At 46.0% G+C, this 24,745-nt stretch overlaps 2 protein-coding genes across 14 annotated transcripts; one reads left to right on the plus strand and one right to left on the minus strand.

The window, feature by feature from the left end:
* The first annotated feature begins 546 nt into the window (after nt 1–546).
* On the plus strand, nt 547–5,507 carry mlh1 (mutL homolog 1, colon cancer, nonpolyposis type 2 (E. coli)). Its single transcript, XM_037465330.2, has 19 exons — nt 547–1,054; nt 1,299–1,389; nt 1,577–1,675; nt 1,763–1,836; nt 1,941–2,013; nt 2,103–2,194; nt 2,281–2,323; nt 2,445–2,533; nt 2,614–2,726; nt 2,823–2,916; nt 2,998–3,151; nt 3,288–3,592; nt 4,097–4,236; nt 4,370–4,478; nt 4,569–4,632; nt 4,721–4,885; nt 4,967–5,059; nt 5,136–5,234; nt 5,305–5,507. The coding sequence occupies exons 1-19, from the start codon at nt 948–950 to the stop codon at nt 5,458–5,460; spliced, it is 2,160 nt and encodes a 719-aa protein (XP_037321227.1). The 5' UTR covers nt 547–947; the 3' UTR covers nt 5,461–5,507.
* Nucleotides 5,508–5,929: 422 nt separating this feature from the next.
* On the minus strand, nt 5,930–24,465 carry lrrfip2 (leucine rich repeat (in FLII) interacting protein 2). Of its 13 annotated transcripts, none has more exons than XM_062566535.1 (27): nt 24,026–24,170; nt 22,956–23,116; nt 18,739–18,825; nt 18,265–18,324; nt 17,612–17,668; nt 17,424–17,462; nt 17,141–17,209; nt 16,431–16,478; nt 16,253–16,321; nt 15,912–15,995; nt 15,518–15,574; nt 15,135–15,188; nt 14,971–15,024; nt 14,398–14,469; nt 14,032–14,145; nt 13,658–13,699; nt 13,199–13,330; nt 12,745–12,816; nt 11,810–11,980; nt 11,595–11,687; nt 11,118–11,210; nt 10,486–10,587; nt 9,478–9,610; nt 8,358–8,528; nt 8,189–8,268; nt 7,685–7,789; nt 5,931–6,603 (listed from the first exon to the last, which is right to left on the minus strand). In XM_062566535.1, the coding sequence occupies exons 2-27, from the start codon at nt 23,043–23,045 to the stop codon at nt 6,493–6,495; spliced, it is 2,259 nt and encodes a 752-aa protein (XP_062422519.1). In that variant the 5' UTR covers nt 23,046–23,116; nt 24,026–24,170; the 3' UTR covers nt 5,931–6,492. The 13 variants fall into 13 exon arrangements, with proteins under 13 accessions (XP_037321229.2, XP_062422519.1, XP_062422518.1 ...); XM_062566534.1 differs by lacking the exon at nt 24,026–24,170 and adding an exon at nt 24,284–24,465 and having other exon boundaries at nt 5,932–6,603; XM_037465332.2 differs by lacking the exons at nt 22,956–23,116; nt 24,026–24,170 and adding an exon at nt 21,482–21,697 and having other exon boundaries at nt 5,930–6,603.
* Between the last annotated feature and the right edge of the window lie 280 nt (nt 24,466–24,745).

Below are 24,745 nucleotides of genomic sequence, written 5' to 3' on the forward strand. Positions count from 1 at the left end.
ATAGATTAATGCAGCTAGAATGAAGAACCTTTTCATTGTTTACTGTTGCAAACTTAATTTCTTCAATAGTTCAAAATGGCAAGACACAGTTAAACATTAATATATTGACAGTAGCTGGATAAAGTTGACTCAAAGGTTTCCTGTACACACACACATACATACATACACACATACATACACACCCCCCCTGTGGACACAAAACAATTTTGTAACTACTGGCAGGCAATGGATCTAAAGTGGATTCTGACCCTTGACCTTTTGTATACCATGGAAAAGATACTTTTTCCCTAGGGGGCCAATCAACTTTATTTTTATCACTTTACATTGTGGCCACTGAGATTAAGTAGATCAAATAAGCGACTCTTCTTCTAGAAGAGGATGAGATAAACATATCTTATAGACATATGATGAAATGTGTCTCAAAGTAAAGCATTATTAATGAATCACTGTGAGGCGCAGTGCATTTTTTTTTAAAGCTCTTATGTTCTATAAAGTTTGGACTTTGGACGAATGACGTCAGCAGGAGGAGGCCCCGCCCCTCAGCTCTTTCCCCGCGCAGTTTCGACAAAGATCGTATATGATTGAGAAGATGTTGATCACCAGAAGATGGAAGCGGAAACATTATTGTTTTATCAACAGCCTTGCGTTACATAACGTGTTAAACTTGTGATTTTTTTTCATGGGGAAGTTATCAAACGTCTCTCTTTTTTAGACGCGTTACTGGGAAAGCTGCGCGAATGACACGTCACTCTCCCTGTTCTCTGACTGCGACATTTCTAGCACAGTGAAAGCGCCTCCCTTTTGTCTCCTCTATGATCCCCGCCATGCTCGTTTCCCTGTTTCTTGTTGTGATGCTACATTGACGCCTATTTACACCGTTTGTGTCTCTCTACAAGTGAATTCGCCGCTGTTTTCTACTATCAAGCTCAGTCAGCATCACCATAAACATGGCCGGAGTCATCCGGAGACTCGACGAGACGGTTGTCAACCGGATCGCTGCAGGAGAGGTCATCCAGCGCCCGGCCAACGCCGTCAAAGAAATGATTGAAAACTGGTAACTCCCTAGCTAGCTAACGTTGCATGAGCCTACAGACGTAGGCCGGTGTCAGGCGTTTGACACGTGACTCGCATACCTGCAGCGTAACATGGCATGAGATACCGGTGTGTTTTACATCGTTTAAGGCCAATCAGCGTCTGCACACCTGTTACACGCCGTGCATGGTCACCTCAGAGTCTCACAACTCTGACTTGAAATGCATCTCGGCGGTGTAGTGGCTCACTTGTCTTGTGTCTTGCAGTTTGGATGCCAAGTCCACCAACATCCAGGTGACGGTGAAAGACGGCGGACTGAAGCTGCTCCAGATCCAGGACAACGGAACTGGCATCAGGGTGGGTGATAGGTGTCCTTCCGATGGATTTTTCCCCCCCTTTGAGATGACTATAGAGTTTAAGTCAAGAGACAACAGAAATGACCCTGTGTATCCAGTCTAATCCAGTCTGCTCCCCCCCCCCCACCGGTGTGCACGGGTCTCAATGTGCCAACATCTCCACATCGCCTCTGGTCGGCTGTCTCCAGAGAGAAGATATGGACATAGTTTGTGAGAGGTTTACCACCAGCAAGCTGCAGACTTTTGAGGACCTCTCCGCTATTGCGACCTACGGATTCAGAGGAGAGGTAGAGCAGCTGCCTTCAGGTCATTACATGGTGACGTCCGTTTTTCCATGCGAGTGCGCCACATTGGTTGCCCGTTCTTGTTTTCAGGCCCTTGCTAGTGTGAGCCACGTTGCCCATGTGACCATAACCACTAAAACCGCTGACGCAAAGTGCGCCCACAGGTACGCTGCTTCGCTCATCTCCTGTCGAGAGATTAAAAGCACATTATGATTGATGGAAGTAAGCAGGGAGGCCCGAGCTCCTGTGACGTGTCCATTGTCTGCAGAGCGAGCTACAGCGACGGCAAACTGAAAGGCCCCCCCAAACCATGTGCCGGCAACCAGGGAACACAGATCCTCGTGAGTTGTGGAGCACGTCAACTTTTTCGCAGAATGAAGTCAGTGGAGGGCCATAGAGGTGTGAACACGCATCGCGTCTGCTGCCGCAGGTGGAGGACCTCTTCTACAACGTGTCCACCAGGAGGAAAGCATTGAAGAGCCCCAGTGATGAGTACTCCAGGATTGTCGAAGTGGTCAGCAGGTCTGTGGTCTTTAGTCTCTGGATTCCTGCTCGTTGGATGAGTATCATTGTGTTTGGATGACTCTCATTTTAATGTTATTTTGAAGGTACGCCATACATAATTCAGGAAAAAGCTTTTCGGTCAAAAAGGTGAGATGTGCTTTTTAATTAACGTGTTTCTTAACGATGACCAATGACCATGATTGGCTTTACAACACAACACAACAAATAATCTCCTCATTATGCATAAGACTGCACAAAATTCTTCCAGCAAGGGGAGACCGTGGCGGATTTGAGGACCCTTCCCAACGCCTCCGTAGTAGATAATATTCGGGGAGTTTTTGGAAATGCAGTCAGCAGGTAATCCTCAACAAAGCGAGGGAAACGGGATGCACTGTGGCGCTCTCTGCAGTCACGTGACCTCTGTGGCCGGTTCCCAGGGAGCTGATCGAAGTCGGCTGCGAGGATCAGAAGCTCGCTTACAAGATGAAGGGCTACGTCTCCAATGCAAATTACTCCGTGAAGAAATGCATCCTGGTGCTCTTCATCAACCGTACGTGTCCCCCTCCAAACGTAGCTCAGCGGTGCAGACTGTTCCACGTCCTCCGCGCCGCCGCCGTGAGAAATGACCCGTTGTGCTCTGCCTCAGATCGCCTGGTGGAGTCGAGTGCGCTGAAGAAGGCCATCGAGACGGTTTACGCAGCGTACCTTCCCAAGAACTCGCACCCTTTTCTGTACCTCAGGTGAGTCGCATGCGCATGCCTCATGTCGACCTCCCCGCAGTCTGCGGCGGCCTGATTTCGTTCGACATTCACCGGCTGCAGTTTGGAGATTGCGCCGCAGAACGTCGACGTCAACGTCCATCCCACGAAACACGAGGTGCACTTCCTGCACGAAGACAGCGTCATCGAGAGCGTCCAGAAGCACGTGGAGAGCAAGCTGCTTGGCTCCAACTCCTCACGCACATACTTCACTCAGGTATCTGTCCAAGTAGTCCGGCATTGTCTCCGCGGCGATGGATGGGACGTGTCTTCTTACTTTTTATCAAATGTTTGCATGATGGGGTATAGTGTAGATCTCCGAAAGGACCATGAGAAAAACTTTTTTTTTGCAGACGTTGCTGCCGGGCCTGTCTGTCTCAGGTGGCGGCGAGGCCAAGTCCCCCAGCGGCGCCGAGCCCGGTGACCGAGTCTACGCACACCAGATGGTGAGGACCGACTGTCGAGCGCAGAAGCTGGACGCCTTCCTCCGGCCGAAGGAGACTCCTCCGCCGGACCCCGACGCAGCCGGGCCCAGCGGCGGGGAGGCGGCCCGGACCGGCGGCGCGGAGATGGACGAGGCGGACGATGCAGACATGCTGGTGGCCCTGGCCGAGCAGGAGGCGGAGGGGCCAAAGGGCAACCAGGGCGACGCTCAAAGGTGAGAACCAGAATCCGCAAGGCTGCATTGGGTGTGCCAGTAAAGACTAGACGGGACGGCACAAGTCTGGATGTATGATCCACCCATTAACGCTAGAAAGTACCGTCGGGCAGCGTATGAGTGTTTCATCATTCACGAGTGGCGGCACCTTCCTCTGGGCCAATCAAAATGGCACCTTGTTTTTACCTGCTGCTAACGATAAAGTAGCTACTAGCAGGCGTTTTTATGTGTTACAATGAGGAACCCTAAGCTAATTGTTTAAGGTGTGATTTGGTCCATCATTCTCAATTTTCTCTAACTTAATTAAATGACCTTATGGCAAGTTTATGGTCATCACGTCTTGGATCTCTTCCGCCCCCCTGTGGTGGAAAAGAAAACCGTATGCTGCTTAAATTGGTCAGTAAATAAATGCTTACACATGTTCTTCATAGGTTGTGTAAGATGGTGTCTGAAGAGACCACGTGTGTGTGTGTGTGTCTGTAAACGTGTGTGTGTTTGAGCCAGGAAGCGACCCAGGAAAGAGGAGCAGCCGGAGGAAGAAGTCCACGAGGACCTGACAGCTGCTGCCACGCCGAAGAGGCGGGTCATAAAACTGACCAGCATCAAAGAGCTCCGAGCGGAGGTCACGGAGAACACACACAAAGGTACCAGCAGAACTTTCTTCTCCGCAATTAGTTCTGCTACTTGTTGTCATTCATCAACTTGTCAGCATAACCTACGACTCAAAATAAATCAAATAGGGCTTTTTATAAAAACAGTATGTACTTCTACCTCCAGGGCTTCAGGAAATGCTGCAGAACCACTCATTCGTGGGCTGCGTGGACCCACAGTGGACCCTGATCCAGCATCACACCAAACTGTACCTGCTGAACACCACCAGGCTCAGGTCAGCGGCCCGGGACGCGCTGCGCCTCCCCTCCACGTGGTCCTGCCCCCCCCCCTCGCTTTGACTCTTGTTTGTTTGTTTCTGCTGCAGCCAGGAGCTCTTCTACCAAATACTCATCTACGACTTCGGGAACTTCGGCGTACTGCGGCTGTCGGTGAGTTGAGTCTCTTCTGGGGATGGTTTGCAACACACTGCACGGGGGTTGCGAGTCCCTTTTATAACGGCTGTTCGTGTGCATTCAGACGCCGGCGCCACTTTATGACCTCGCCATGCTGGCTCTGGACTCGGAGGAGAGCGGCTGGACCGAGGAGGATGGTCCTAAAGAAGGCCTGGCCCAGTACATAGTGGACTTCCTGAAGAAGAAAACGGAGATGCTCGAGGACTACTTCTCCATAGAGATAGACCAGGTCGGTTGGGCCCCGGTTACCATGTGCTGCCTGGATGTTGTCTTTGGTCGCGCTGTAAAGCCGGACGTTTGTGCGCCGTAGGACGGGAATCTAACCGGGCTGCCGTTACTGCTCGACGCGTACACGCCGATCATGGAGGGCCTCCCCATGCTCATCTTGCGCATGGCCACCGAGGTAAACGTCTCTCCTCCCTTGTCACCAGACCAAAGAAACCGTGCCTGAAGGCGTCCGCTTCCCCGGTGTTTTTCAGGTGAACTGGGACAATGAGAGAGACTGCTTCAGAGATTTAAGCAAGGAGTGCAGCATGTTCTACTCCATCAGAAAGCGCTACGTCCTAGAGGCGGAGCAGGTGGGAAGGAGCTTCCTTTTTACATTAGTGAAGTAGAGGCAGCGGCGTGACGTTGTGACTCTCGTTTCAGGATGCCGACGGGAACTCGTGGCGCTGGAAGGTAGAGCACGTCATTGTCAAAGCTTTGAGAAGCCTCTTGAGTCCTCCGAAGAGCTTCAGCGAGGACGGCACCGTGCTGCAGATCGCCAATTTACCCGATCTCTACAAGGTGTTCGAGAGGTGCTGATCCTGAGCACACATGCTTTTGTTCTGTGAATAAATACTATACAACAATACAGAGGTGTGTCTTTGATGGAAAAACACTGCTTTTTGAATGTGTCAATGCTACGTGGGTTTTTTTCAAGTAAGAAGCGGAACGTGCCGTCAGGAAAAATGGGAATTGGGTCACGAGTCCCATCACACTTGGACTGTGCTCGTCGTCAGTGTGAAACGTAAGAGGGCAGTTTGGAGGGAGGCAACGCCAGCATTAAGGTTTCCAAATACCAGCACGATTATGCTATAGAAACTGGGTGCACTTTTTCCAGTCACATGGTCTTTAACTAAAACCAAAAACGCCTAATATGAAAGCGCCTTCGACTTTTCCCCAACTAATTCAGACCAGTGAGATTTAATCCTTGGGTTCAAATGCAAGAAACCAAGGTGCAAGGTACATGAATCCCAACCGATTAAAAGAAAAAAACATTCAGATTGTTGAAACAGTTCTGTAAATTACATTTATTTTTGAGAAATCTTTTAAATATTTGAAAAAAATTCAATGAAACCGCAGCAGAAACAATTGGTTTTACACTTTTCAAAACATCTTTCTGTACCTTGTTAAAAACAATTCTTGCCTCATTGAGCGGTGCGAACCCCCAGTCTCCTAGTGTGAAAAGGCACTTCACTGTGAGGGAAGCCGGGAAGGTGCAAGGCCGCAGCAGCCGTGACAGTTTAATAGTTAAAAAGCATTATACTCATTCATGCAACTTATCAAAAAAAAAAAACGAGTACAGCCAAGCACCCAGGCAGAGAGGAACTCTCACGGATAACATGATGTAGAACAAAGCTCTCAGATGCATCTCCCATTAACTACGTTTCTGAGTCATCCCTCCAAAAACCCCACCAGACCAAAAGAGACACAGTTCAGTTTGTTGCCTGTGCTACAATTTTTGGTTAGCTACGATTCTTAAAGTGTTACAGCTAAAAATGGAAATGCGCTCCAGACGCAGTATGGCAGTCAGAGGTGCGAGCTTAAGGGCTTCTGTGGTGACGCTGCTTTGCCTCACTGCTGGGACAGGAGGGCGTTCCTGTTGGCCTTCATCTTCTCAAGGCGCTTTACTAGATGGTTGTTGGTCATCTCCATCTCCTCGATCTTATCCAGAGCCGTGCGCAGCTGTGAGGGCGCAGAGGGGACAAGTAGTTAGAGTTTGGTTTTTTCACTTCGCCAGGACACACCCATTGAGATGGTCGTTTCAATGTCCACGGTGCCCTGGTCCTAACCCTCTCACAGCCTCCACGGGTATGCTGCATGCATCGCATGTATTTGGATATGCGCATCCTGAATTAGCGGGCAGGTGCATTCTAGAGGAGGTGCTCATTCCAATTTAGAAACAGGTGAATACAGCCATTATCAACAGAAATGATTAATAATAAACAAGATCAAAGTCTACAACAATGAATTGCATTACATTTATGAGACAGCTTGTAAAACAAAGGCAGCTGTTCTATATACAAAAGGTTAATGATCAATCTGAGGAAAGGTCACTGACATAATAATATGAGCCTCATGAAAAATGAATTGTAATTCCTAATCAGAAACAAAAAAAGCTGATGATGAACCCGATAGCTTGGAAAATGGACGCTTTTCATTTAAATCTCTGGAGGAATCCAAATCATAGGAACAAACCAAGCTAAGAGAAAGATGAAGAATCAACTGAAGCAGATAAGCTCTGAGGACAAGGGTCAAAGAGATCAGCACCATACTTTATCCATTCAAAACTTGTATTCATTAAATACACAGTAAACACATAAGGTGCAATATTTTCTTTACAAAGTAGAAGAAAAAATATTTTGTGTAAATCTCAATTTAAAAATCAATGTAATCAGTCAGGGTTGGATCTCATTGGTTGGGACAAGTGATGACGCCGCTCCCTGGCAATACATCTCCCTTCCTGTGAACCTCTGGTTTGTCTGTATGTGCACTTTAAATATAATAATAATAATAATCACTCTTAAAAACTGCGTTGACATATATTAATACAAACTAGTTGCTGGCATGACTTAATTAATGCGGCGCGATCAGCACTATGAACGACTATTTCGTTTGTTTACAAAAACCACAAACTACACCCTGTTGTAGAGAAAAAGTAACCTTACGACTTCTGTTGCAATCTGGCACTAATATATATATATATATATATATATATAATAAAATCAAACAAAATTAACTTGACTGTCAAGGGAGGGGTGTTTACCTCTCTTTGAAGTTTCCGTTTTTCAGCTTTAAGTTCGTCTTCTACTTTCTCGGAGCTGTCTGCTGACAACTTGTACCTGGACACTTGCCCTTCAAGTCTGTTGATCTGGGAAATGGACACAGAAAGAGTTGAATTTGGTGACTGGGAGCCCAAAAAACGTAGTATATTGTAAATGGACTGTACTTGTATAGTGCTTTTCTTCCGACAATTTAAAGCGCTTTAACACTACATGACTTCATTCACCCATTCACACCCATTCATACACTAATGACAGGACCTACCATACACAGTGCCCCCTGCCCATCAGTAACTAAGATTTACACACTGTAGTCACAGCTAGAGGAGCAATGCTGGGGTTAAGTGTCTTGCCGAAGGACACATTGACATGCAGGTTAGCCGGGCCTGGGATCAGACCAACAACCCTCTGATTGGAGGACTACTGTGATCCTCACTCACCCACAGTCACCCACATTGTCATTTAGTTTAGTTAGCGAGACAACTTACATTTTGTTCCATTGTACCCATTTCCTGTTCTGCCTTGGAAAGCTTGAATTTATATTCACTAATCTGTCTGTTGGCATCTCCTACAGAGAAAACACAGAAACCAGTGAGTGTGATAATACAAGTGTTTAAACAATCTGTGAGCAGATAGATAATCAAAAGGCCAACTTACTCTGCATCTCAATAATGTGCAGGTCTGTACCGTTTTCCATCCTCTCCCCGTCTGTGCACACACTGTCCATCTTTGTGTGCTTCTGTCTCTCCTCCTCAAGCTGATTCTTCAGCTTCCTGATCTGAGCCAGCAGTTCATCTTTCTCCTCGGCCAACTTCCGTAGCCTGACATCTAGAAGACACGTGAAAATACATTAAGCTGATGCAATTTACTGGAGACTGCTGATTCCTAAGTGGAAGTTGTTGGAAGGCACTGAAATATAACAAGAGTGGGTTACTTTTTTCCTATTTCAGGGGTTTCAAGTAGAAGGTTCAACAAACTCCGAGTCAAACACTAAACTCTGAGTTGATTTACCCTGAAAAAGGAAACTGAGTTTTGGGTTTCAGAACAGCCGTTTAGAGTTGGTTCAATCAACCAGGAGTAGGTTGACTCAGAGTTGAGCGTGTGCACTGAAGGCAGCATGAATGGAGCCGTGATACAACGATTTACCATGGCAACCACCACAAACATACGGCATACGTCACCCCTTTTGAGCTGGAACTATTAATACGTACGGCGAGTATGAACTTAGAAACAAAGCAACACGCTACTGCAGCAAAAGACAGGGAAACGGCGTGGGAGAAAACTGCTGCTCGGGTCAATGCGTAAGTTCCAATATAGTGTTGTCAGTTAATATTTAATGTACACTCTAATCATAATCCATACGTTTTACTAATTCCCAGTAGGAAAATTACACTTTTTACACTATTAGAATGCACTGCACACAGGCTTGAAATACAATACTCATATTTAATCACAAGAATGATATCACTGGTAAAAACGGGTACAAACGTATAATGTATTTTATTCAGGTGCATCCTATGGAACTCCTCTTTAATGGCTCTCACTGGTTTGTGTCCAGGGAACAAACACGTTTCACACGTTTATCACGGCTCTGCATACAGTAGCTTTAACAATATTATATATATATATGAGTTTCCCTCATCTCAGGGTTAACAAACTTTAGTTTCCACTAAACCCACTTCTTGAAACTGACCCGATGCATTGCTGCTTATATAAACACATCCCATCCAATCGTTTCCTTTAGCCTTGTGGACAGAAGCAACATCTCCCAACTCACCCAGCGGGCCCTCTCCTGCAGACTCCAGCACCTGGGCGGCCTCCTGGGAGACCACGGTGATCCCTGAGGACAGAGGCTCATGGTTGATGTCTCCATTTGGAGTGCCGTCCGGGATGATGACCAGCCCATGTTTCTGTTGGGAGAGAGAGAGCATGTTCAGGAGGACTGGCTGCACTCTCTCTGTTGCTCAGAGGCGTCACATGCACCGATTTCACTGTCTCATATACAGCAGCCGCTGTGAATGGATGAAAAACGTAAAAGGCCAACTGGCCACTCAGATGTCTGGATGTTAAAATGTAAGGATACACATGATTTGTTGATGGTAGTCTGTACGAGCCATGGCAGCCATGCGTCTTAAAATGAGTTTAACTCTTGTGCGACATCCAGCCACTCCGCTCTACCAAGAGAAAATGATGCCACAGGACCATCCAGCCAAAAAGGAGAGTCCCTGATACACACATGTGTGTGTATACATATATATGAAACTTTGGGGGCCTAAAGTTGAATAAACCAAACCCTGAAGGCAAACTAAAAACCTCATTTTTATTCTTAAGCTAATCGAGATGGCCAGAAAACCTTTTGGCATCTTTCATACAGATGTTTGCAAAACATATTTTGTTTACCGTGTGAACGCACAAAAGCTCACACAGACTTGTGTGAGTTTGCCACTGAGAACGTAACAACAACAACAACTGTGTGCAGGCACATTATACACACACCTATTATAAAAAACAATATCAACCAATAGTTTGATGTAGTACACTGTAGTCATGGTCAAGTGCATGTACCAAATGAGTAACGGAAAGTCAGAGGCAATGGAATAAGGTGTCAGGAATGAGCTGGCAAAACAAAAACATTGAGTGGGAGATAAAAAAGTGAAACCCAATGAGGTCTGATGGCATTAACTGGCTTAGTTCCAACCAAAAGGAAAAGCAGAAAAAGCAGATTTGGGGCAGCAACTCATTCCTGTGATCTCGTACAGCCTGCTGGGACTTTTGGAAGACCTACCTCTCCGGCTTTGGCCTTCCCCTTGATGTCAGCAAGCTCATCTCTGAGCTCGTCTCTCTCATTCCTAATGCAATCAAAGTACTCTTTCTGTCTCTCTAGGGCCTGGCCACACGGACAAGGAGAGAAACAAGAGTGGAGAAGAGGCAGAGGAGAAGATTGATCCACAGACATGGAACACCACATGCAACAGCCTGACATCACATGCACAAACATGAACCCACTGTGTACATCAAACCCACAGAACGAAACAAAGAACACACACATATGGGGGGGGGGTACGTCTACACGCTTTCATCACTGACTTCATGACCTAACAAATCAACTGATCCACAGGTGGAACATGCAGGTCATGCTGAAACCTTTTCTTCTTTTTAAGTTGACAATTCAAACCCAAATAAAAACGATTCTTATGGTGTCCCACTGCAGGCTTTAACACCCATGCACTTGCATTGTTAGCAGAGGTCAGAGGATCCAAACCCTGTTATTTAGACATGCAAAAATTCCAAACTGTGAAGGTGTCCAGGTATGTGCTAATGCTTAAAAGGGTCTCCCACATGCAGAGACCACATGAAAGGCAATAGAGGTGGATGCCTTCCATGTTCTGTCAGAGCACCCCATGTGGGACCTCCTACCCCAATCTTTTTGTCCTTCCAGTTTATCGTTTCTTGTAGGTCAAACGCCTCTCTGGTGAGGGCATCTAACTTAGTCTGCATTCGCTGGCTCTCCTGGAGCGGCGTAGAGAGCGGTAACAACACAGCAGTACAGGACAAGAGCAGAATAGGAATAATTGAATGGAACAAAGACAAAAGAAGAGAAACTGCACAGACACACAAATGAGAGATGGGCACGGGTGCAACACGGTAAGAGGGGACCAATATAAAGAGAGACTGCTGAGAAAGAAATGAATGAGTGAGATAGGACGATGAAAGGAGGCTAAAGGTCAGAAGGGACAGAGCCAATCAACCCTTATCAAGTCCCTGCAGAACAGAGCCTCCTCTGCAGCCTGCACAGAGGCACTAACGCCTTTCACTGTGTTGACAGAATAGCAGTCTGATGTGCTCACTCTGGCACAAACGTTTTCTTTTTTCTTAATGCGAGGGCAGCCGTACCTCTATAAGCTCATCTCTCTGGCGAAGTCCCTCTTTCAGCTCTTCTTGTTTATGCTGCAGGACTGTACACGTGTGCTTTTGTCTTTCTAGTTCCTGAAATCACGAGCAGAACATTCACATACATCTTTAGCATTTTTAAGTGCATGACATCAATGTTCTGACATGTGGTTTAACACTAGAATACGCTTCAGAAGTTGGACAACAGTCGACTGAACCTTTGTCTTGTCCTCCAGCTCTCTCCTCATCTCAGCCGTGTGTTCCTCCATCTCCTCTATGACGTCCTTTAGTGTGTCCACTTGATAGATGAGGTTGCCTTTTTCGTTGTCCAGCTGAGCATTTGATACCATGGCTTTTTTATACTTCTCCTCCACCTCGGCAAGTGATTCCTGACGAAGGTAGGAGCATGTTAATAAACAGTGAATTGGTTTGAAGCGCCGCTCACATACATGCACCAGCGGGTCTCTCTCTCTGGTTTGGCCAATCATACTTATTTATTATAGAATTGTGTACCAACTTTTTGTGGGATCTTTAAAACAGGTTGTGAGTTATACATGTTGTGCAAGTGGTGCCATTGATTATGCAATAACTAAAGTGTGCAGAATCACTGAGTCAGGAGTAAAAGAAGGCGATGGGGTGAAAAGGGGATCTAAAAGAGAGAACTACAAGTGAACAACCAGGAAACAATAAGGTGAAAAGTAACCTCGCTGAAGTGCATCGGTGGCATCACACTCTAACAACAACAATAAGGGAGGAAGGCTTGTGTAAGCTACTCCTATCGAAACAACATACAGCGCTCCTTCTGAAAGAGCGAGAAACCAATGAAAGCGAGTGCAGAGGTCAGCCGACACTGTGGGTGGCAGCAGAGCTTCCAAACTGAAAGAGTGACCATTAGCTGTCAGCAGGTGGTGCATTTGAATTCTTCTTCTTAAAGCTTTACACACAGTTAAATTGTGGGAATAACGCGACTTCAGGCCAAGAACACCAATGTCAGAAAAAACAGGAAAGTGAAGGAAGATCATGCAAAGGAATGACTTTAGGCAATTCACTCAGGGAGCATGCAAAGAAATTATATATGAGTGGGGGGGGGGGGGGCGTTAGTGACGCTACAATGCTCCCAGAGAAGGCATGCTGTGAGCTCATGCCCCTCTACCTTCAGCTCTTTAAGCCCTTGCATGTACCGCCCTTCTACATCCTGAATCTGGTCCTTTAGTTCATAGATATCCTGTAGAGCAGATAAAAAGGAATGGTTGGGGTCAACTGGGGGCGTCGAGGGGGGGCTGGGGAAGTTTCAAGGGAAAGATAACAAAGCACCCGTGCTGCCGTGGAAAGACAATCTAGCTGGTGTACACCTTGACCGGGGGAACCAGAGTTGAAAAGAGAAGAGCTTTACAGGACATATGTCAAGTCCATAAAGGAAGAACGGTTAAAGCAGACACCAAGAACAGCAGGGAGGGCACAACCGAGAGGAAGCTGTGGAAGGCTTATATGCAGAGGACACGTGGACTAGCTTTAAACTGATATCATCTGGCATACGTCAATTCATATGGGAGTATCTTTCCATCAAACCGACAGAAGTGGGACGCGGTGTGCGTCGGACACCTTACCCTAAGTTCACTCAGACTGGTGTCGGGGTCGTAGATACTGCCTGTGTCTGCGCTGCCCCGTCGTGACGAGGTGCCCCCCAGCGATGCCAACGTGGCCGCTGAGAGGCCGGGGGTGGTGCATCGGGAAGACGGCTGAGAACACAAAGCACCACAGAGCTCCGGTCAGAACACCATCACCCGATATGGCAGGGCCTTGTTGAGGTCCTGATCCAGATTCAAATCCTCCCGATGGAGGCAGAGTCACCGTTCGGTGACGCAGCGTATTTTATAAACGTCATAAACAATCTCCACAGAAAGGAATTCCAATTGTGGTAAGGTTAAATGGTTGATGGATAATACGGCATAGAAATCCACTTGGTGTTCAGCGTGATTAAACTTCCTGATGCTGCAGTGACCATTTAGTGATCAGTGAATCATTTGAATGAACTAAGTCAACAAACAAAGAAACAATGCACTCACCCGACTAAAATCTGTATACTGCTTGTCACATTTTTCATCCAGCTGGAACAAAGAGAAGATACACGTTAAAAAGAGATCACCGGTATTTAGACGACAAACCCATGCGGTGATGTCATGCTCGGAGTTCTTTCCTGATCTGTAAATCAAGGAGTTAGTCCAGCAAAAGTGCTGCATCATCAAAGTACAGAGAGCTGACGAGTGGATCCCACCACTCTGTTAAAGATGTTTCCGTCATGCCGCTGACTGCTGCAGCCAAGTCACTCAGCGTTAATTAAAAACACGCAGGCGGGATGAGTTTTGAAAAACTCAAATTGATTCCTTTGACCATGCATCATTGGGGTTGCACAGCACCCTCCCCGGCCCAACAGACTTACAGCGTCCAAATCCGGAATGCTCAAATCGTCGAGGTCAGACACAACACTGCCTCTCCGGCTGGTGCGGCTGAAATAATCAGCAGCCGACTCACTAATGTCCGAGAAGTCAGACGACTGCTTACGCCACACAGAGGAAGAGGATAGGAGGTATAGGCAGAGAAATACAGAAGAACCAGGGGCCGAACAGTACACACCGGCAGTGAGGAAACAGACAGGAAAAGCACTGGTCAAGGACACGGAGTTCAAATGGCATTGCTCGTGTCAGTACAATAGAATAAAACAATAATAAAAAGAAAAACGTTTGCACAGTGTTGATGGTTACTGGGATCAGTCTAGATTGGGGCGAGCCCAGTCCCTGCAGCTCACCACACTGTCCCTGCGGCCTCTGCTGAAGCGTTCCTGGGACACGCTGCTGACAGTGTCATCATCAGAGGAGGACTGGGAGGAACACGCACACACATATAAACACACACACACGATGAGGAGTCAGATTAATGAAGGGTGGATACATGCCCACACTTGTTCAAACAGCAATTCATAGCTGCCAGGAGCAGTCCCTGTATTGAACCGATTATTGGAGAACACTAAAGAATTACACACACCATTCGGCATGTTAATTCATGCAATTATCAACATGTTACAATAATAATACAACAACTGGAGCTCAGTTTAATAAGACAACCTCTTAGCGTGTACAGCGCTGTAGCAGAACTCCTTAAGACACACGCACACGCACACGCGTTAATGTCAACAACACGGCTCCCTATGGGAGTACCAGAGGGGCCCAAGCTGTGGCCGGTCTGGTATTGGTGATCAACACTCTCCCTGGGAGGGGGAGGCCTGGTGGTGAAAGGGGGCGAGGGGCAGCTTGTTAAATAGCAACGGTCTGTGTGTGTGTGTGGTGTTTTGTGACATCATGCAGTGGTTTAAGGTGCTCACCACAGGGCTGCTGTGGGTGGAGCTGGCTCCAGAGTACAAGCTGTATTCAGAGGGCTGTGGATGGGTGGAGGAGGAGGACAGCACAAGGGATTAGTTAGCTGCTGTGGTGGTCGTGGTGGGGGATATTGCTTGGCTGCGGTTTGACAAACATTCAGAGGACTTACAGCTTTTGAACTGTACCCCGAGCCGCAAAGACCGGTGTCGTCGCAGAGAGAGGCCTGAGGGCACATGTGGGAGACAAGGCAGGGCTCAGGAAAAGGCACGGGGGGACCACGGCTCTTTGTGCAGAGCACACGCACAGTCTCCAAGCAACAACCAAAATAACACTCTGTGTTTCAAACATGAAGTAGGGCATTTCTTGCTGTCCTCTACAACAGAAGCCACACCTCTCCGCCTTATCTAACCGAAGCACCGATCTCAGGCTTATGCCGAATGCCAGGAAGCTAGTAGTAGTCCTGTGCATCCTATCAGACGAGTGTGGCCAGCAGAGGGGGAATGTCTACTTCTGAAGGAAGCATGCAGAGGGATGTTGGGGCAGAGAACTGACCATGCTGTAGCTGCGAGGCAGTCCCGCTCCCACGGTGGAGGACGAGGAAGTGGTTGCCTGTCGGAGAGGAGGGGAGCCGGGAAATGGTCGTTTAGAGGACAGGGGAAACAGGATCAATGTTTTTGCTGAGCCTGCAACATTTAGGGTCAAAAGGGGTTGAGGAGCAGGAAGGTCAGGTGACACTTTCCCTGTTGAATGTTTTATTACTGGTGAAGTAATCTATGTAAATTCAACTGGTTTAACAGTGGTAAACTACACCACCTTTCTTTAATGCTACACACATGCCTCACAGTGCAGTTCTATAACAAGTCTGTTGAGCAAATACAGGTCTAAAAAACTAGATTTCTGTGTATGAAAAGGTTGGAGGTTGGACAGCACTGTCAGGGGGACCAACCCGAGGCTGATAGGTGGAGAGAGGAGCCGTTGGTTTGGTCTTCGTTAGGCTGCTGTAGGTCCTTTGATCGTGGTAAAGTCCAGTCTGGAAAGGTAGCAATGTAAAATTCACCTCAAACCAACACCACCATAACTAATATGACCCTCAAGGGTCAGACTACACTAGTTTTGCAGACCGATTCAACGTTACTTGGCAAACAACTGTGGGACATTTCACAAGAAAATTAATTAGAAATGATTTAGTAAATCTTATGGTGGGTAGGGTTGATCAGCAGTTGATGGCCACCGCTACACTACCTCCATATGAATGCTGCAGAGACACACTAATAGGAGTACACTGACCAGCAGGTCCTTCTTCGAGGAGCTGGAGGAGGCCCTTTTATGGCCATGAAGGTCACTGTACACAGAGCTCTGTTCAAACCAGACATTAAAGAAATCAATAAAAATCAGAATGAGACAAAAAGGGACCAGAGGAAAGGCAGTGACAAACAGCTGATGGGTACATCACACGGGTACATACAGTGGAGCGGGAAGTCTTGAGGGTGGAGCTAGAGGAGAGGCCATCGGACTGAAGAGAGAACAGGAGTCACATGAAATGTGACGATTAAACTTCTGAGAAGCCGTTGGGACACGTGTCTCACTAACGGTATGTTAGTTCTTCATCAGGCAACGAGTGAGCCAACGCGTCGTGGCAAAACAGTGGGCCTCTGGGACGTGGTGAGGTGTCATTTTGTTAATGTGAAGGTCTTTTTGGATCAACAGGTGCAAACTCACACAGGAGCAAAATCAGTTTCTGTGTTGGAGTGTACTCAGGAATAACTGCACTAGTGGTCTTGTTGAGGTAAAAATGTCCAGCATTTTAAAAGCTGATATTTAAGAAGCTGGAAATGCTACATGAAATGTTTAGTGAAGCATTCCAATGTGACTCGTGGAGAAGTGCAGTGTGGGAAATAAAGTGCAACAGACTCAGTGACACGTCTCCTTTCGTGTTTGACCCCATCTGCCATATGTGAATCTCTGATGTGAAAAGGGTTTATCTCGGGCACAAGTAGAGGAGACAGACTAAAGGAAAGTGGAAACATTTGAAATGGGAAAACAGCTGCTTGCTTCTGGGCACTTCCCTTCTGCTCTGCACAGTACAGTTAGCCAGACATGAACTCCAGTGACATGCTGAGCCCAGGCCTTCAATCAGCTGCCAAGCTACACACACACTGTGCACTCACAACGCACCAACACATCTCTACGGGAACTGGATCGACTCTTGGACCCCAAGTCACGGGTTGCCGATGATGAGGTTGACTTCAAAGTAAAAACGAACAAAACCAAACATTAGGAGAAATCTTCACTTTGCCAACCACGTCCTTCTATGCAGCAGATTAACAGTACCAAATAAAAGCATTTCACTTGTATGCTTTAAATTAACAATGGCTTTCCTAACCAGAGCATCGGTAATCCACACATCTGTGTGAGCGACTTAATAAAAACCGCCACGGATTCATTATGTGTTACGCACCCTGTAGCTGCGGACTGACATGACATCATCATCCAGCCCCTGTTGAAGTGGAAACATGGAGTCAGAGCAGAGAAGCAGACTGAGAGGAACATGGATGATGAGACTGCAGGATTTAAGGAGAAAGGCAAGGGAGGGGGGGGGGGGAGATACAGGCAGACAAAGAGGAAGTGTGTGGGGGAGATACAGACCCGCCGATGACGGCTGGTTATACTACTACTAGAGCTTCGGGCTTTTTCTGAGTCAGCCTGCAGTAAGGACGGAAAGTAGGAAAAGATTACAGAATGAAAAGTAGAGAGGAGTGAGCAAGGTCAGTGTGACGCTCAACAGTTGCTATAGCAAAAAACAAAACATGCAACACAACTCTGCCGATCATGTTTATCACCAAATAGACGTCAAACAATTGCAAATGTTATCCTCTTTAAGCATGGCAGCAGCAAGTTTAGTGAAAACTGTTAATTTGACACATTTCTGAATCATCTGTTAATTTAAATATATATATATATATAAAAAGGAAACAAGCACAACCGATGGAAATCTCTGCTACGCTTTCTTGCATCAGAACACCAACACACAGAGATCCAGTCCATGCATCAACAGCCTACATCCTAATCACTTGCAGACTCGCCCACCCAAAATAAAGTCAAAGGGCAAGGCTTGCTCTACGAAAACACACAGCATACGGCGTCTCCAAAGCAAACACGCTGCTGAGGCATACTTCTACAGCGAGCTACAGGGTCGTCTGGGACGGACAAACGGTCAAACTCGACTGGGACTCAATCCCACAGGACAGTCGCTGTGTTAGTGGAGCAACATGGCTGCGAGCCGCCGTGTGCTCGCCTACCATCCACTGGTGTATCTGACCCCATTTCCTGTTGCTGCTGCTGGATGTGTGGTAAGAACGCTGCACATGGGGAGGGAGAAGTGCCAGGAAAAACCAAGAAACATACAATCATACTTGACTCTAAACTGCTGAAATGAAGAAAGAACTGGGTGACATTCACTTCAGGAATAGAACTTTTGGTTTCATTTGTGGACATGCACTTTCATTTTTCTCTTTGTGGCTATGTGTTTGTGTGTGTCTTTCAAGGCACATGGCCAAGCAGCTCCTCTGCACCAGCGACTAGGCAGTCGGCGTAGAGGCGTAGCATGCCAACACACAATCCGTTGTGGTAACCGCCCGTGTTAGAGCAACAAATAACTAAATCAATAAAGGAGTAAACAATGCCACCCTCCATATTCAATATGCAGTTGATAAAGGGCTGAGGTCAGCAGTTATGGTTCACTCCAAAAGAGGGGTCCACTTTGTGATTTATACCTCTTTCTGCTGCCGCTCGAGTTCCCTCATTCGAATATCCCTGGCCTCCGCCCGAGCCGCCCGTTTCGCCGCAAGCCTCGCCTCCGCCTGTAATACACAACATGAACACACTTGTCAGTTGTTCCTGGAAGCTTGAATTTTCCTGGAAGCTCGTATTGGTGTCGGCCTCGGAGGACACACCTGCTGAGTGCAAGGGGAAAAAGACACAAAGAAGGAAACCTATGGCACAATAGGATCTCCAGGAGCTCCTTTAAGAGAAGTGAGCCAGTGGAGGACGCACACAAGGGTTCTTCAGGCACACAGTGAGCTCCATGAGGACCAAGCTCCAGGAACGTTACACATAATAAGGAATGTGGCTTGGTAAAGGGTGCAAAAATTAAAAACACAGCAAATCAGTATGACTAAGATTATAATAGAAAACAAAATTTGGTTACCAAATAACATACGTTGAAGACAAGTATGTCCAGGAAATTGACCTGGTGTCTATGTAAGTTGGTGATTAGGTTAAGCGCTGCATGGTTACAACACTGTAGTTTATGGTTTAGATGTATCAAACAAATTCAAATCAATTTAAAGAAAAAGGCATAACTCAAAGGATAGTTATGTACATTATGCAGCATGTCTATAATGCATTTATCTGCTGATAATACAATTATACTTTAACACTTTAACATAACACAGACGGACACACAGGCACACGCACAACGGCCAGGTTGACAAATACATTTCAACAATATTTAAGATAAGTAAATACGATAATAAACTGCAGAACAGAAATGCCAGTTATATTCAAAGTACCTGAGAAACAGTATTTTTTTTCACTGTAAAATGCCTTTATTAAACACATTCTTGTGGTTTGATATGAAAAATGTTTGTACACTCTAGCAATCCACTATAATATAAACACTATCCATCAGAGCGCGTACGGTAAGAGGGCCTCCTGTGAGTGCTCGAGATGCCTCATCATCAACATATGCTAACCATTGGTTTCAGGGGGAGGTGGGCTGACTTACAGACCTCATGGGGGGGGGTACCAGCAGTGCACACAAACTGACAGATGTACTGAGAGCAAACAATGGGAGTCACAATAGTGTGTCGATAATGTAATGTAATAATGATAAGACACGTCGGCCATTTCAGACCGAGCTGTACCTGGAGCACAAACAAGTGTGACTCAAAGGTAGACCGGGCCAGACAGAACCTCCTCCATTGAAGAGTGTGGGGGGGTCATCACACCATTTTTCCCAAACAGGAGCTCAGCAGAAAGAGCGGAGTCCCTCAGGTGAGGTATTTATACCATCACTCCACCACGTCCATGAAAGCAAATAGCTGGTGGAGCACAGGCCTTTATCCCGTACTACAAGACCGTCCATAGCTACGGAGATACCAGCATGCGTTGTGTACAGTATCTCACAGCAGACAAACACTGGCAGCATTCCAGCAATTTCTTATCTGCACTGCCAGAACAGAGCGCCCATGGGGCACAGAGGCTATTCCTGTTCCAATGCTAGCCTGGAGGGAACAAACACAACCACCTCCAAATGCTGCTTCTTTGGGCCCATACACCTAGTGTTATTGAAAGGAAATGAGTTTTACCTAGCTATTGCCAAAAATACATTTCAAGCAAAAAGACCCTAGAAGCCGACGATTGGATGGATTCAATAGCCGGGGGTTATGACCTGTTTTGCTAACGGTTGAAGATCACCACTACCACCACTCATAAATGCGCAAACAGATTATTAGAAAACCGACAACACCTACAGCTAAACGTCATTAAAAAGAAAGTTCATGCGATGTGTGACATTTCCAAGGGACTTTGGAATCTAACTGATAGTCAACTACTATTTAAACTTGGTGCACGGTGAACAGGGAAGCACATTTGTGCGGGTACGTAGGGACAGAGAGAAAGCGAGCTCCACGGCTGGCCCTGTGCTCTGCACCTGTCGCGCTGTCTGACAGTATGACCCGCTTAGCACAGCCGCACAGCTGAGCTCTCTGTCTCCGTCCTATCTATAGCCCCCGGCCCTCTGACGGGCGATATCATGAGGCTGGAAGGGTAACCGGAGCAGCACCAGTTCACCATCACACACACCTACAGCAATCTGCGCAATAAGAGTTCAGCAATCGCGTCTGAGCTCATCTGGAGCGCTCCCAACAATGACTTGTGTATGCTGAGCTAAGACCCCGCTGCCCTTATGCCACTGCTAATTAGATGCAACATGAATATTTGGCAGTTTTGGACCGTTGGATTTAGTTTTAAAAAAGAAAGGGAAAAAAAACTAAATTATTCAAAAAACATTAACAGATCCCTAATGATAAAAATCAATAAAATACCATTATATCAACAGTGCAGTCCTGTGCAGTGTCCAGAAAAGTATAACATGGGATACAGCATTTCCAGTTTCAATACTGTGGTCCTTATTTCTACATTTGTGATGATACTCAAATTATTCAAAAGAATTGTAGGAAATAAGCTTAAATGGGAACAAAAGGAAGAGGCCGATATGTAAAAAGACGCTTTAATCTTCAAGGTAATATGAATAATACCAACTTTTATCCAGCAGCAATCGCTGGCAACAAATACCCTTCATATTGCTAAATCAAATAAAGAATTCATTATAATCATAAAAAGTCAAAGATATATAAGCTCCTCGATTGTCTTTAAATACAAATATTCCGCTTTATAAAGGCATGTAGAGACTCGGTGCACCTAATTGCTAATCATTTTATGTAAATGACTAACCTTTGGTCGCGTCTGCAACATTAAAATGAAATCCGACGGGTCCTCAAAAACATTCATTGCTTGCGTCTAATACAACAACAACAAAAAAAACGTGAGTAAATTTGACTACTGTTGCAAAGGCTGCATTAACAGAGGACCAAGCCACATCAAATGGATCTTCCGTATCCATTGGTTCGTGCCAACCATGGGAGATGGGCTTTGTCCTGTGCAGCCTGAGCAGGGAGGTGCAAAGCTTTCCATTGAAATAATCCCTTTCGATATCACAAAACCAAATCATATGAACTATGAACTAGAGCTTCCACAAAAACACACACCCTTTGTACATAGAGAAAAGTTAATGATTGCCTTGTTCAAGTACCATGAGCTCCCTTAGATCCTAATCTGAGGGACATCAGGAATGAGAGGATCATCTTATTGTAAAGCATGGCCTCTGTCACATTTCAAAGCAAGCTGCTGGTGTTCAAAAGGACTGACTGCCTGGAAACGATAGAGACCTCAGAACTGAGCTGGGGAAGGAGGAGGCTCAAATTCACAGTCATCTTCAGTAGTGATCGGCGCCAAGCTCAGGCCAGCCGGGAGTCTTCTTAACCTGGTACCGACACACCAGGCAGAAGCTTGTTTGTGGGGGCAGCGAGTTAGACACTGACCCCCTCGAGCTGCCTGCTCATTTGATCTAATCTCTGTTTTGCTCCACAAAGAGATTCAAACTCAGAACCTGACTGGGAGGGTCGGGTGACTCATGTTTTTACAACCGGCCCGCATGACTATAAAGACAGAAAATGGAGCCGTGTGCTTTAGTGCCCCAAGAATGGCGATAAGTATTTTAATATTTAAGAAACGGCAATTCGTCGTTCTATTTCCACCTGAAAGGTGTCAAAGGCAATATGCAGATAATGTGTTTTTTCCCCCTTATACTTGACATCAAACTCTGAAACTGATCTGTGTATTTCATGTTTGCTAACTCCCTCTAAAAAGAAAAAAAGAGGCAAAGGAATGGCAGCCCTGCTATGGAACGAAATGGAATAATCTCAAGACATGTCGTTACAGGCTATGCAGCTTTCCTTCTCTGCCGTGTCCCCCCCTGCCCCCCCATATGAAAACCTACAAGTTGAGTCAATCCCTCTTTGGTCCAAACCAGCTGTCTCCATTTACTTTCAGCTGGGACACATTTCAACCAGCAAAACCTAAATAATTATGTATCATTCAAAACATTCATCCCATTTACTAACACTACTTTGACCCCCACGTTTAAACGTTTAAAATCAAACACATATGTGTTGAATGGAGAGGTTGGTGAGACTAACTTATTTACCAGTTTGCTTTTGAATCTGAAATTGCTCAATTTAAAGCATAGGCATTGATTAAACAATAAATGTATAGAGCTGTATACAAGGAGATTTACAATGTAGATCGCTTCCACTCCAAACAAAATAAAAATAAAAAGAACAGAGTGTATGATGGAGGTTCAACTTACCTCCCGAGCGATGCTACTCAAAGCCTCGTCCTCTGCTGAGAAGCGGTCTTTCAGGGGGGCACGCTTTCTACCACAGCCTTGTGTCCCCATGCTGCCTCTGGAGTTGTTGCTCCACCAAAGATATGCAAGGCCACAGAATACACACACGTGTATGTTATTGGCTAAAGGAAAAAAAGACAGAAACAATAAGACATTCTAATGGTGTGTAAAGAAAGCAAAGTGTAGCGAAAATCTGATGAGCCACAGAAAAGCAGCTGCACACATGAACCAACTTTAAGGGGAACATGCAGGGCCACTGCATCCTTCCAATTCAGCAGGTGTACACAACATCCATATCAATAATATCTAATAATGTCTACAGAGGGAATCCAGATAGACATTTAAACATGATTTGAAACCATGAATGTTTACTGAAATGGTTTACATTTGTGCTTATTCATCAACATGATCATGTATTTGACAGGCATCTTGACAATATCAGTGAGATCACCTAGAGTCTAGGTGATCTCACTGATATTGTCTAGGTTCTAGACAAAAGCGCCCTGTAGCTGGCTGGTAGAGGCATGGAGGGGGGGGGACACGCCTAGTTTAGAACCCAGCTGAGTCAAGAGGACCCAAGCGAGACATGAGCTCTTATTAAACACGGTTGATGATCTGAACCCCGGATCCATAATTCAAATTCAGTGTACTGATTAACTCAGAGACCCTGGCTAACAAATCAATGCCAATCCATTGTCGCTATTCAAAAAGATGATAAGTTACTGTTAGCTTGCGCTAAAAAAAATCATCATCCTCCTCAGCTAAAATAACCTTTCCACGGACAGTTTTCCACTGTCAAATTTAACATTATATTTCCGATACCATGGCCATTAAGAAAGGGATTGTAAGTACCTTAACAAGGCTAAAGTTAAAGTTACCTCTATTCCATGTTAGCATTAGCTGGCTAATTATACTAACATTAACGTAACTCAGTCTAAGGTTAGCCAACTCATCTGGAAGCTAACTAGTAGACCTAGCGTTGACTAGCATTGGGTCCCCTCGATATTCCTATTTAAGTTAGCTTACGTTACCGTTTTAGTTTCTTCCTCTGCTTCTGGTGAGGCAAACAATTTACAAAAACGATGACTAACAACACATGCACTTTCCGCAGGAATGACCCCGCCACGGACAACTGTCTCCGGGAGACACCGCTAGGCTAGCTGATCAGTTTAGCTGGGTAGTTAGCTTGGCTAGCCAGTGCGGCTAACCTCAACTCTCCTGAGAGGCAGGCAGGGAAAACTGGCACCGATCACCCCGTCATATTCCCGACCCCAAATATACAACATTACCTTCGCAACACCTCGCGACACCCCCACGGTGTTGTCCCTTTCTCCGGGATATTTAGGGGAGAGCCATTCGGCGTCTGTCACAGATTGTTAGTGTTTTTGTCCACACTGACAGCTGTCATCAGTCCGCCTTTCCAGCGCTTTCCACTGACCGGTGGGTAGATTCAAAGGTCCCGGATGTTGGAAAAATGAGGGTGTGATGCCGCCTTCACGGCCCTTCAGACACATCGGTATGACATCTGGCAGTTAACGATTTTCCATTGAGTGATAATAAGTAGGTTGGCTTTAAGGTTTGGCTTTTCTATATGTGTTAAAGCCTTGATAACTTCAAAATCGAATCAAACCGTTCACCCATTAAGCAGCCTCTGTATGGACACTGTCGAAATGCAGCAGAAGCTCACCACTAAACCCACCAACTGTAAAACTTTAGAGCTATCTATATTGTTTATATATATATCAATTTTT

The sequence above is a fragment of the Pungitius pungitius genome, chromosome 13, assembly GCF_949316345.1.
Source record: "Pungitius pungitius chromosome 13, fPunPun2.1, whole genome shotgun sequence".
Taxonomy (NCBI): Eukaryota; Metazoa; Chordata; class Actinopteri; order Perciformes; family Gasterosteidae; genus Pungitius; species Pungitius pungitius.

Excerpts from the sequence above, each read along its gene's own strand:
- mlh1 (XM_037465330.2), top strand. The coding sequence starts at position 948 with ATGGCCGGAGTCATCCGGAGACTCGACGAGACGGTTGTCAACCGGATC. Across the intron at positions 1,055-1,298 it reads AAAGAAATGATTGAAAACTG|TTTGGATGCCAAGTCCACCA; the intron begins GTAACTCCCTAG and ends TGTGTCTTGCAG. Across the intron at positions 4,886-4,966 it reads TCTCCATAGAGATAGACCAG|GACGGGAATCTAACCGGGCT; the intron begins GTCGGTTGGGCC and ends TGTGCGCCGTAG.
- lrrfip2 (XM_062566535.1), bottom strand. The coding sequence starts at position 23,045 with ATGGGGACACAAGGCTGTGGTAGAAAGCGTGCCCCCCTGAAAGACCGC. Across the intron at positions 18,325-18,738 it reads TCGAGCGGCAGCAGAAAGAG|CGTTCTTACCACACATCCAG; the intron begins GTATAAATCACA and ends CCCCATGTGCAG. Across the intron at positions 8,269-8,357 it reads GCACATTATTGAGATGCAGA|GAGATGCCAACAGACAGATT; the intron begins GTAAGTTGGCCT and ends TTTTCTCTGTAG.